This window comes from Exophiala spinifera (genome assembly GCF_000836115.1).
Source record: "Exophiala spinifera strain CBS 89968 unplaced genomic scaffold supercont1.2, whole genome shotgun sequence".
Classification (NCBI taxonomy): Eukaryota; Fungi; Ascomycota; class Eurotiomycetes; order Chaetothyriales; family Herpotrichiellaceae; genus Exophiala; species Exophiala spinifera.
The window spans coordinates 2,894,806-2,907,223 of record NW_015622514.1 but is presented as its reverse complement, the minus strand read 5'-3'; the positions used below and the strand labels follow the sequence as shown (position 1 = coordinate 2,907,223).

Below are 12,418 nucleotides of genomic sequence, written 5' to 3'. Positions count from 1 at the left end.
GCTGGTTATTAGCACAGCTACCTACCTGGGTACCCAGATTCTTTGTAACCGTAAGGAGGAGGCTGTACTAACAAGTATTTACAAGGTGGTTCGATGTTCAGTCCCAATTTTCGTCAATTAAACACCTGGCGTGTGAATCCGATTTTCCCACCGCCATATGCCGCGTACCATTCGAATATAAAAGAAAAAACTCATTCACGTCGTCGGATATTAGGTACTTGACTCCGTACTCATTACCATCACCACCATGCACCGTAATCCATCCACTCGTTCATCTCCGGGTTCGAGGCACAAGCTGACCACCACCACCACCACCGTCGTCATCTACCTAGCCTCTCAACTTGCGCGAAGCCTGAGCAGCAGGTGACACGCAAGTCCCGCCGATATCCAGAACCCACGCGGCAGAGTTGAACTCGGTGAACAGCTGACCCAACTGCCACCCAGTAGGGCCGACGGCGTTGCAGTCCGACCCGGACTGCACGGCATGCAGGATGGAGATGCCCTTTGCCTCGGCGACGTCGAGACCGACCGTGGCGACCCATCGAACGGCAATGACACCGTCGCACGTCACGGCGTCGAGGTTGAGAATGGCCACGCCGATGGGAGGCTGAGCACCCTGTCCTCCAATGTATGCTTCGGGCGATGGAAACGTCACTGATCCCAAGGGGATCCCGGCAATGAAGTTGATCGAGTCCGAGTAATCGGAGAAGCTGGGGGCGAGGAGGTTCTCCATGTTGGCAACGTCCGAGGGTGTCGTCAGGGTGGTGATCCAGTCATTGACGAGCGTCTGGGCGGTGGCGTAGGGGATACATTCACCGCCGCCGCGCCTGGCCACGGGCTGGAAAGCGGTTGCCATACCCAGAAGGCTTAGGGGAGTGATGATGTCGGAGAAACGCATGGTCGACGATGCTGCCGCTGGCGAATCAATAAAAGAAAGATGCTTTTCGCTTTGGATTGTCAAGTTGAAATGACTACGTTGCAGGTGAATTCTCAGAGGTAGAGAGTATGATACGATTAACGGTTGTTACGAGCGAGTATTAACAACGAAAGGCTGGAGGGAACGAAGCGACTGATGCAGATATGAAGCAGTAGGATCAGAGGGAACAAGTCCAGCTTTTATGAACCCAAGATGTGATTGCAGGCCGCCTGAATACGTGCAGTGGCAATTCTAAAATGCCTCCGCATGCATGGTCACGCTTACGGACACTCCGTCCAGATGCCTTGGTCTCTACGGAGTACTCGCACTGGATATCGTGTATGTCTCCGGGGCTGGCGAAGGCTGGGACGCCCGGGCTTAGCTCCTCCGTAGGCTGCTTCAAGCCTCCGCCCAGCTCTTAGTGCCGTAGCTAGAAGACCAAGGAACCAAAGAACTCGGGACGACAGATGGTGCTAGGTACGAGTACAGGAACCGCTCGTCGTCCATCTGAGGTAAGAGATCGGAAATCTAGACCAGACAACGGCCAAAAGAGAGTGACAGATGCAGTAACGCCCGGAGTGGTAAGCATTGTTGCCCTAGCGCTGACTGTTGATTGGACCCTCCTCGCCGCCGCAGCACCATCTACGGGCCCAGGCTATGTCGTTAATGCAGACGCGCCAGGCCATAACAAGTATAGTTTCGTCTGAAAGAGGAATAGGATACGGCATATATAGCGAATGGGGAGCCGCAGTGTATAGGGTTGCCCGAAAGAGGTTAACGGAGCAAACAGCGACTGCACCGTTGACTGGACGCAGACCGTGAGATGGAGAGGGAACTGGCAACTGGCCGGGAAGTTGGGCATCGTTTCGCGTTGCGTGGGAAGATATTTTTATCCCAGATCACAGAGCATTCCTTCGTATACCGAGGTTGCAGGGTTGACAGTTACCAGCTCCAGCGCAGTAGCCTCGCCATCTCTCTATCCGTGGTAGTCCCTCGGAGTCAGCTTAGCCAAAGAGGCCCTCACACTCCGTCCATGAACACGCCGTACAACCGGACAATGTCGCAGAGTGCTTGCGAGTATGGGGAAGATATGGATAGTTGCGGGGAATTCATCCCACTTTCCCTCGCTTCGCCGCTATTGTACTCACCCTTCACGTGGACGGATAATTCTCGACACCCCAGATGTTGGAGATGGATTTGCAAACCAATTCGTAATACAAGAGGCGGTGTGGTGGATGCATCAAAGTCCGGTGACTTGAAGCTCTGCACAGCTACGGACTCAAAGGACCATTCAAAAATCATGCCACCGGACCTCCCTCGCCAGCTCCGCGCCATTCCCGCTAGATACGAGCAACTTGGGTACAGGTCATCTTGGTTGGAGTCTGTACTCGCTCTAGAGCTGACCGCTGCCACAAGCCCTTCAGCCAAACGTGCATTCGCCAAAACCCGTCGGCATGCTATATTTCGCTATAAGAGGCAGCCGTGTGCTGAGTGGCGTTCGACACTAACAATCCCAATCGACGTGATTGGTATTCTGACTTGGAGACCCGCATCAGCTTGTGAGCTCGTTTGCACGGCCAGCTGGTGCAGGTTCTTCACTTGTACTCCGTACAGAGCTCCTGTGCTAATGGAACCTCTCAAGACTTGGAATGAGACTGCCCGTATTCTTCGCCTGGGGTGACCAACCGTACACTCTTGCGTGAGCTGCCAAAGCCTGACGCAGCAGCACGGCTGCCGTCACGCTTCCCGCTGAAACTCCGTTCATCGCTGCTCTGCGTGGATCTCTCTGTGTCCATGGCCGACCGTAAAGCAGCTCGTGCTTTGTCAACTGCTGGGCTGGCTGATGCTCGCAGGGGATCTCGCTTAGTAGATACTCTTCCAGAACCAGACCCGCGAATAAGTCTCGCTTCCTCTTCCCGCTTGATCTGTTGCTGAACTCGAAGCTGCCTGGTCATGCCGGGGCCACAGTCGCAGCCGCAGCCTTGGCTGGGACATGTACCTTCGCTGAAGGGCTGATCAAACCATGCACTCAAGCAGGACGCATGCCCCGAGTGTCCGCAAGCCTGGCAAAAGCACCAAAAGTCCTGACCTTGGCCCCAGCTACGCACCCCGTCACCCAACGACTCTCGGTGGCCGACAGCCTCATGTGTCAGGGACTGGCAGACCGGACATACAGACCTGGCTAGTTGACATCGCTCACAGACTCTCTGGCCGACCGCCATGGGCATTTGGCAATGGCTGCAGGCTATTGACAGGCTCATACCATCTCCGTTGGCAAGACTACCGTTGGCTTGCTTGCTAGCCTGTGTCATACTGTAGAGTTTGGAATAACTCAGTTCCACCGCCTGCTTTCTTATCAGTGCTGCTGATGCGAACAAAGCCATTTGCTGTAAAAATAACAAATGACCCTCCAGAATGCCTTCAATGATCCTGTGTCCAAGGTGTGGCGTCATGAGCCTGTCAGCTAGGCTGTTCCCATCGTGACTGTTACCGTTTGTGGACCTTCGGAACTCTGGATGGAAAAAAAACGGATGGGTGTGCATCAGGAGATGTGCAGCAAATTGGCAATGTCCAATTCCATTTTCCAAATCGAATGCAATGCTATGGCAGATCAAAGGTAGTGCTGACCACGCGAAGGGAAGCTTTGGTTCATAGTGTGAAAGATCGATGGGTCGAAAGTCCTGGTAGAGGTATGTCTCACTGTCAAGTTCATCCATGGGTATGGTGTGGAACAATTCGTTTTGTCTGTGGAAATCGCGAGAACTGATGGCCTCTGAAGTCTCTAGGCGCAGTGGGTTGGACGTGTATATCTGTGGTTTCTGGGCTGGGAGATGGTCATCAAAAGAACGCGCTTCCAGTGAAGAAGAGACATTTGTGTCGTCCTGGGACGTAGATGTCATGATATGCCCAGGCCCAGGCCCAGGCCCAGGCCCAGCTTCAAAACCATGCCCCCGACCAGATTGGGAAGTGGGTTGCCATGCAGACTTGTCACCCTGCATGTGGAAGTCCAGAGCATTGCGGTCCAATCGGTTTTGGTCGAAGCTCATGTCCAAGGGGGCCTCAAAATCAGATACCCGCCTCTCTGGCGCTACCGATCGGTCGCTTTGCCCGTGCTGCAGATGAGGCCGCTTGACCCCCGTGCCTTCAAGAGAAGAATGATCAGAATCGTCATCGAACTCGGAACCTCCACGTTGAGCAGAAGGCCTAGCATCACTCCGATTTGAGTCAGCGGACCGTCCCATAGACCGAGCCTTGTGTGAGCTATCTGTTGATGCCGAGAACATTGGAAAGCTATCTCCTGAGTCTGGATGTACCTCCGAGGCTGGCGTGTGCGCGCTATCTTCGAACGAGAATATAGGTCTTGCCTGTACGCGGTAATTTTTCAGAGCCGCTCTCCTCTGTTCTTGGGTCTGATTTTCCTGCGGTGGAGTTTGCATTGTCGCCACATCGGCTGAAGCTCGTACACTGCCCTGAACTAAATACTGCTCGGCAGCTGGGGTTTCACTGGAAGGCTGTGACCTGCTGGACTGTTTAGGTCTTAAAGTTTCGGGCGAAGAGGGAGTGGATTTGGTGACTCGTCCAGGGCTATCCAGAAGAGCCCGAGAGGCAGCGGCAGCGGTCGAATGCGAGGTCAAGACTGACGGGGGAAGTGGTACGATTTCATCGATGCTCTCATCATCACTGCTGGAGTGACTCCATCTTCTTCGCTCGGAAGGAGGCGTGTCTGGCAAAGGTTTGGCGAGAGGAGTAGTCATGTTCGAAGTACTATCCATCTCATTTCCCAAATGTTTCCGTTCAGATGACTTGAACAAGCTGCTTATGAGAGTATGTGACCTGTGGTCGCCCTTTCGAGTTGGCAACCCAGCTAGCGGAGAAAGACCAGGCCTTGTCGTCCCTGAACGAAAGTTTTCTAGGTTCTGTCGTCGTCTGGCGGCATCCGCCCTTCTCTTGGCCCGATTGCCATCTGCCCAGTCTTTCAGTTCTGGAATTATAACGGCTGATAGGATCCTCCAAGACTGTGCCATACGATGCATCGACACCATGTCACAGGCCCTCGCATTCTGGTTGAAGGCATCCTCCAGTCGAGGGAGAATGGCATTTGGATCGTGTTTTCTTTCGTCTTCTGTGGCCGGGGTCGCCCAGTTTGAGGCCAGGTATTCTACAACCTCCGGCTCGGCGGCCACGCCAGGAATGTAGCCTGCAGCACCCACCTGTTCATTGCTAAAGAGGTCTTGACGATCAATAACAGTCCGATCCAATGAAAGCACGTGCGGTTTGTCGTCCAGAGAAGGGGGGCTATTTGCTAGCGATCTCGTAGATTTCGACGACGCGGGCCCTCGACCAGGTCGTCGGATTCCAGTTCCACTGGTCGGTTCTTGACTTGCCTCGTCATCTGTAAAACTGCGGCTGATTGCGGCATCCTCCCCGCTGCTCAATTTGTCCGCGGGAACGCTCAGAAACCCCAAGGCAGCATCATCTAGTCCAGGTGCGTGGCGAGTCTCTCTGTCTTCAGTAAACGTATAGTACTGTCCATCCGGCATGAACAGCGAAGCACCAGGAGAAAGCTGATTATACAAAGGAGCGGCATGTTTCACGTCCCATTGGGTGAAGACTCCTTCGTCTCCAACAGTCCAAAGCAAGTCTTGATCCGCCCAAAGGAGATCATTGGCAGGCGAAGCATATCTGTCAAGTTCTCGAAACGGCAGCAGGGGTCGTCTGAGATCCCAAATGTGAAGCCGCGAATCATCGTGGTAATAGGACACCGCCACTTGAGTGCTCTGCAACTGGTTCGCCGCGGACTCTGCTTCCCTACAGGGAGGTCTCCACCTGATGTTCCTGATAGCATGTGGTGCACGAAATTGCAGAACTGGCTTTTGCCGTCGGTTGTCGCTTTGAAAATCCCATACTCGAACGAATTTATCAAAGCCTCCAGAAATCACGTGGCGACCATCCGGGTGCCAATCGAGACAGTAGCACGCCTTCTCATGGCCATTGATACTCAACTTTGGTCCTGCGGGAGAACGAGCATCCCACTTCTGGACAACTCCGCCATCAGCACAGACAGCGAAATCAAAAGGCTCAAACGGTGACCAACGAACGTCCCTCACAGCACTGCGCACATCAAACCGCTGCCGAGATTTTTCTGGTTTTGGCTCACGCATATCCCATAATCTTACCGACTTGTCTTGGGATGCTGACAGCAACAAGTAGCCGGCATGAGGATCAAAGTCCAGCTTGTTGATCTGGCCGGTATGTTCATGCAGCCATGCCAGCTCCATCCTCGGGCCAGGAGCTGTCAGATCATACAGTGCAATGCGGCCATTTGTGGCGGCGGTGGCAACTAGGTGTGCCCAATTACCGGTAGACCATCTCACATCTCTTGCTGGCAGGAAGTCCCTGCGTCTTGCGGCCCAGTCAAACTGAGGCGACGTATGGGCAGAGGAGTACGAATTGATGGAGGCCCGAAGGTTCAGGTCCTCAGTTACCTTCCCTTCGTAGATATGGACGGTTTTGAGGATCTCTTTTCCCGCAAGGATCGCATGTGTCCCGGACTGGTTTATATCGAGAGCGGTAATGGGTATACCTGTGCGATGGACGGCTGTCTGGGAGGGTACGGAACTGGAGTGCCTCGTTAGTCTTGTGCGCTTGCCTCAAGAGAGACAGCAATGCATGCCTGTAGTTGTGTGCGGGATTGATTCGACGGAGTCTTCGACCACCGTCGCCTTGTACTGGGCCGCCATGCGACTTTGAGCCAATATGTTTTCCCCAAGGAGCAATGATTCTTTGCAATTGACCCAACCGACTGGGCGGGAGAGGCGGCGCAGGTGGAGGTAAGCCTGTCTCGTTTTCGGCAGCGGCTGGATCAGACATGGCTGTGTTTTTCCCGGCATTAGAGACATGCGCTCAGAGAGCCATTCGCAAAGTCGATCGCGATGAGGCTAGAGCTAGTGTGAAGGCGGCTGCAGAGGAGAGAATTCCTGGCTTCATGACTGGCAGAGGAGCCCGTCATTGGAACAGTGAGATGATCGGTAAGCGAAGAGCTGTTTTCACTTATGCACAGTGGTTGCAGCGAGGGGACTGCAAGTGTCAGATGTCATGATCAGGGAAAGATGGATCAAGATTTGAAGGGAAGCATGCAAAGTGGCATGAGTGGTTGCAAGGCTGCGACAACAAAACAGCGGATAGCCATCTGCTGGATCGGTAAGAGCAGGCTAGGCTCGACTCTCGAGTGCAGGGAACTAGCTTCTCCGGGGGCCCAACCACCCACCAGGCGTCCATTCGAGACGCCCTAAAGCCCCCTACAACACAACGGTTATGCGCGCCTGCGGGTGCCAGGTGTCGCATTCTGGGCGGCAGTAGGTGGCACGAATCGCAAGGGTTCCGGGGGGGCAACTAGGCCTGATAGAGCCCATAGACCCCCCAAAAGGCCAGCTAGCTCCTGTCGGCAGCAGCAGGACTAATGTACAGGAATACTGTCCCTGACATCCCGGCGAGTTGGCGTCTTCTTGGGCATGAAAATGCCAGCCAAATCCAGCCCTCATTCGCACCTGGTTTGCAGGCGACCAGCATTAACACTGCCGACGCTGCAGACGCTGCAGACACTGCAGACACTGCAGATACTTGCATTCTCACATATTCCGTACCGATATTGACTGGCCTTAGTTACAGTACACTTAACTCATTCGCGTAGAGACCTTTTTCCATCTTATTTGCACAACCTGGCGGTGAGGGAAAGACTCGAACTCTGTCGCCATGCACTCTCTTCCTCATACCGAAATCACCCTCGAACTCATTCTCCTACTGTCTCGTCCTCGCCTTCATCCAGCATCGCCGCTGTCCTTCTGTCTCGCCGGGTCCGCTACTCGGTACGTAGCCATCCCAATCGCCTGTGGTGCCCTCGATCGGGGCGACACGTTTACTTTTAGTCGTATCTTTCCATTTGCCAGAATGGTCCAAGGTTCAAGGTCAAGGGCAAACACTATGTCCATATCCATGTCCATGTCATCTGCGCTGTGGTCTCAGGTCCCTGGCTCCCGTGATGGCGTTGATGCCGGTGTTGTTCGCGAGAACTGACCTCTCTCTTCTCTTCTCGCCTGCTTCCGTGTACCCAAACAACCATGGTCAGAAGTCAAATCGATATATCTGTCACTCACTGCTCCCTCTTGGGCCTGTGTCTTCTTCTCCTTCTCTCTCATCTTCATTCTTCTCGACTGTCTCTTCCTTAGCCAAAGTTACTTACATTGATCATCGCGGTGGCTGCAACCCGTGTGTTTGTCTCCCGTGTGTCAAACGCTACCAGCGATACTTCAGTTCCTCCCACTGACAATTGCCTGCGCCTCTGCGCCACCACCGCGACCACCAACACCCAACACCCAAAGGAATCGTCCCTCTGCACCCTGTACCTAAGCCATCGTCTGCGATCGGTGTGACGATCTGACAATTCTTCGATTCTGTACCAGGCATCGACAGCGTCTCTAGTGACAGAACTAGGCTTCGCAGGCCCGTCATCCGCTGCGTCGTTCCGTTCAGCCTCCACCAACAGCTGTGCCACCAGTCGCCCCCACTGTCTACACCATCGCCAGTCAAGAGGCCGCTAAGGCCATAATCCAGCTGCGGAATCCAGACTCAGCTTACCCGCCATTGGCACCGATCTCTTACCAGACTGCGCCGTCACGCGACTTCAGCGCCAACTCTACAGTACAGAGGCGAAGCGAACCCTATTCGTACCCGGGTCCAGGCTGCGAGCTAGCTACTCCAGGTCACGAAGTCTCTCCAGCGCAGCTGCCAGCCCAGACTAGTAACTTAGGCAGTCTTTCAGACGGCTCAGAGAGAGAGAGAGAGAACGAGCCTGGCCTCACTAGCCCATCATCCCGGCTCGCCACCAGAAGGCCTCTTCCCATATACGTCGTCATTCCATCACGTACATTCTACATCTTCATCCATCACTTGACTGTTTGTCCACACTCGCTATTTCCTTGCCGCACCTCATCTCTTCTTCTTAATTCTATTTCCTTGGGGCTTCTTGTACTTCTGTCGCTCGCTCATTCTCGACCTCGACGCTGTCCAGCTTCTCAACGGCTGGTGAACGGTCATCCGACTTTCAGAGTTTTCTTTCAGGATACCGAGGCAGCACAGACGAGCGGCCTGTCCCGCACTCAACTCACGCGCAGATCTTGGATACGCCACTTTTGCGCGCCGTCGCCTTCCTTGTTATTGAACTGAGCAAAGTCGTCGAACCATCATCTCTTTTCATATCTGGGAGGCCATCCTCGTTTTCACTGGGGCAACTTACTCGGTAGTGGCTCGGCTTGGGAGAACATGCATGGGAAACCAGACGTGGGTGCATTGCAGACGTCTCTACGGGTGCTCAATGTAGCTAAAACCGCGTACCCCGCCATCCTCCTGGTCATCTTTGTCTTCGCCTTTATCATTCACGGCATCAGGACAGCACCAGACGATGGAGACAAAGTCAAGATTCATCCGATGCGAGGACCAGGGGGCAGGCCTCTCCCAATCCGTCGCAAATCCGCCAATCAAGTCAAAGCAGCTGCGGCGGTCAAAGACTTGCCACCAGCAACAAAGACCTTCTTCAAAGTCTCTCAAATTGCAGTCGTATTGACTTTCCTCGTCAACGCCGGCATAATCCTGTTCGAAACCCTTGTGGATCGTGCAGAGAATTGGTGGCCGGGCAAAAATGCAGTCGTAGGTGTTGTCTCGTCTAGATCCCGACGAATCAGACTGACAGTGACAGATATACGTTATTGCCTCGACATTTCTTTGGCTTGTTGTATTTATTTCTATCCTCGATGTAAAGCCCTCGCCAAATGCGGCTCATTTCCTTACCTGGCTATCTGCTATCCCTATGGAAATTCTGATCGTCATCACAAGCCTGCGGATCTACAGTGTCCCTCATTTTGAACCACGCGTTGGTGATCAACTGGGCGGAAGGTTCAGAGAGACGATAACAGGCTGGGAAACTGTCGAAGTGATTGTTTACCTGGTCCGGATTATTTTCCTTCTTGGACTTTCACTTGTCTACTTCAGTGTCAAGATCCAACCCCGCAAACCCAAGGACTCGAGCTCGACCACACAAGGTGAGCGAACGCCGCTACTTCGTGGAGATGCAGAAGCCGGAAATCGTGAGAACGGGCATGCGCGGGCGCCTGGCCCAACTTCGGAACCTAAGGAGCAAGTTGATGCATGGGCAAAGCCAACCGAGGTCCCAAACATTACCTGGTATGCTTATTTGAAAGGCTTCGTGCTACTGATACCATATCTTTGGCCGAAAAAGTCTCTCAAGTTGCAACTTCTGGCGGCAAGTTGCATCCTCATTATGGTCGCACAACGAGTCATCAATGTTTTTGTGCCAGTTATGGTCGGTAAAATCACAAATGCCCTGTCTGGAGACGACGGCAAAGGTGTACATGCACCATGGCTTGACATTGCCTTGTACATCGTGTTTAGGTGGCTCCAAGGCTCGCAAGGCATTTTGTCAGCCACAAGATCTATTCTGTGGATACCGGTCGAGCAGTATTCGTATCGAGCTATCTCAACAGCTGCGTTTGAGCATGTTCATGGGCTCAGCGCAGAATTCCATACCGGCAAAAGAACTGGAGAATTAATTTCAGCATTGAACAAAGGTAGTGCCATCAATTCCTTTCTGGAGATGGTGACATTCCAGGTTGGCCCTATGGTGTTCGATCTGGTTGTCGCCGTTGTCTATCTCACCATCAAATTCGATGCTTACCTGGGTTTGGTTGTGGCCATGACCACGTTCCTTTATATCTACGTTACCATACGACTTGCCTCGTGGCGAGTGGCTCTTCGACGAAATTATGTCAACGCAGAACGAGAGATGGAGGCGGTAAAAAACGACTCTCTACACTCCTGGGACACGGTCAAGTACTTCAATGCCGAGGATTATGAGTTCAACCGGTACAGAACTGCGATCAAAGCCATGCAGAGTTTCGAGTATTGGGTCGACGTCACTTTGGCTTACATGAACACCGTGCAAGGAGCCCTCTTCATGGTCGCCCTGCTCATTGCCAGTTTCATTGAAGCTTTTGAAGTCGCACAAGGTGATCAGAAAGTTGGTGACTTTGTTCTTCTCATCACTTATATGGCACAATTACAGGGTCCCTTGAACTTTTTCGGAACATTTTACCGATCCATTCAATCAAATCTGATTAATGCAGAAAGAATGCTTGAATTGTTCAAGGAACAGCCTCATGTGCTTGACAAAGAAGGCGCAGAGACGCTGGTAGACTGTTCAGGCGACATTATCTTCGACAACGTCTCGTTCAGCTACGACAAGCGACGCAATGCTCTCGATCGCTTGACATTCCGATGTGCGCCCGGGACAACCACTGCCCTTGTTGGTGAATCAGGTGGAGGAAAGAGCACGGTTATGAGACTGATCTTCCGCTACTACAACCCGGAATCCGGACGGATAATGATCGATGGGAAAGATGTGCAAGACGTTACCATCAATTCCCTCCGCAAATTCATTGGTGTTGTGCCTCAAGACTGCAACATGTTCAACGAGTCAATCATGTACAACCTCAAGTATGCGAATCAAAATGCCACCGACGAGGATGTTTTTGACGCCTGCAAGGCTGCATCAATTCACGATCGCATCCTGGAATTCCCCGACGGATACAACACAAAAGTCGGCGAACGTGGAGTGAGACTTTCAGGTGGAGAGCGCCAGAGGGTTGCTATTGCAAGGACTATCTTGAAGAACCCACGTATCACCATGCTAGACGAAGCCACAGCTGCTCTCGACACAGAGACCGAGGAGAAGATCCAAGAGTCATTCAACACTCTCGCTGAGGGTCGTACAATGCTCATAATTGCTCATCGATTGAGTACAATCGTCCATGCTGATCAAATTCTCGTCCTGTCACATGGCACGGTCGTGGAAAGTGGGACGCATGAAGAGCTTATCACGCTTGGAGGCAAGTATGCGAGCATGTGGCGCAAACAGTCTAGAGCTCAAAAGGCTGCAGCCGAAGCTGCCGAATTGAGAACGCGTGCAAAAAAAGCATTGGAGGAAGCAGAAGCCGATAGTGCCAGCGTCAGCGAGGAAGAAATCGAACACGCCAAGAAACGAGACAAACCAGGCGTCAAAGGTCACAAGCGGGTGAACTTCAGCCAGAGTAGTAACTTGCGGGCGGCCTGGGGTACCGAGGATCGAGACCATGATCAAAGGTCAGTAGACTCTCGGGATGACCATGGACACGGAGGTAAGCCTCCAGGTCATCCGTGAGACGAGACATAATAATCGACTCAGAAGGGAAGGAGAAGAAAGAGCTCCATACTTAGTTTACGACCGCACTATCATTCATTCACTTTCGGGAAATCAGTTTCGGATTTGAGGGGGGGACTTATTAGATCCTTCTTGCACAAAATTTGGAACCTTTTGGGTTTGTCTTTGATGAGACTGGGACAAGTTAGAGTTTGTCGGCATCCAATTGCCTCACTATTCACTCTGCAAGAACA

The 12,418-nt window shown here is 52.8% G+C and overlaps 3 protein-coding genes across 3 annotated transcripts; 1 reads left to right on the top strand and 2 right to left on the bottom strand.

Moving 5' to 3' along the window:
• Positions 1 to 328: 328 nt before the first annotated feature.
• On the bottom strand, positions 329 to 898 carry PV08_03352 (uncharacterized protein; the record flags this gene model as incomplete). Its single annotated transcript, XM_016377708.1, has 1 exon — positions 329 to 898. One exon carries the CDS (start codon positions 896 to 898, stop codon positions 329 to 331), a length of 570 nt encoding a protein of 189 aa, XP_016239278.1.
• Positions 899 to 2,553: 1,655 nt separating this feature from the next.
• On the bottom strand, positions 2,554 to 6,787 carry PV08_03351 (uncharacterized protein; the record flags this gene model as incomplete). Its single annotated transcript, XM_016377707.1, has 2 exons — positions 2,554 to 6,535; positions 6,717 to 6,787. 2 exons carry the CDS (start codon positions 6,785 to 6,787, stop codon positions 2,554 to 2,556), a joined length of 4,053 nt encoding a protein of 1,350 aa, XP_016239277.1.
• A 2,448-nt stretch (positions 6,788 to 9,235) lies between these two features.
• Positions 9,236 to 12,185, top strand: PV08_03350 (uncharacterized protein; the record flags this gene model as incomplete). Its single annotated transcript, XM_016377706.1, has 2 exons — positions 9,236 to 9,619; positions 9,669 to 12,185. 2 exons carry the CDS (start codon positions 9,236 to 9,238, stop codon positions 12,183 to 12,185), a joined length of 2,901 nt encoding a protein of 966 aa, XP_016239276.1.
• Positions 12,186 to 12,418: the final 233 nt, after the last annotated feature.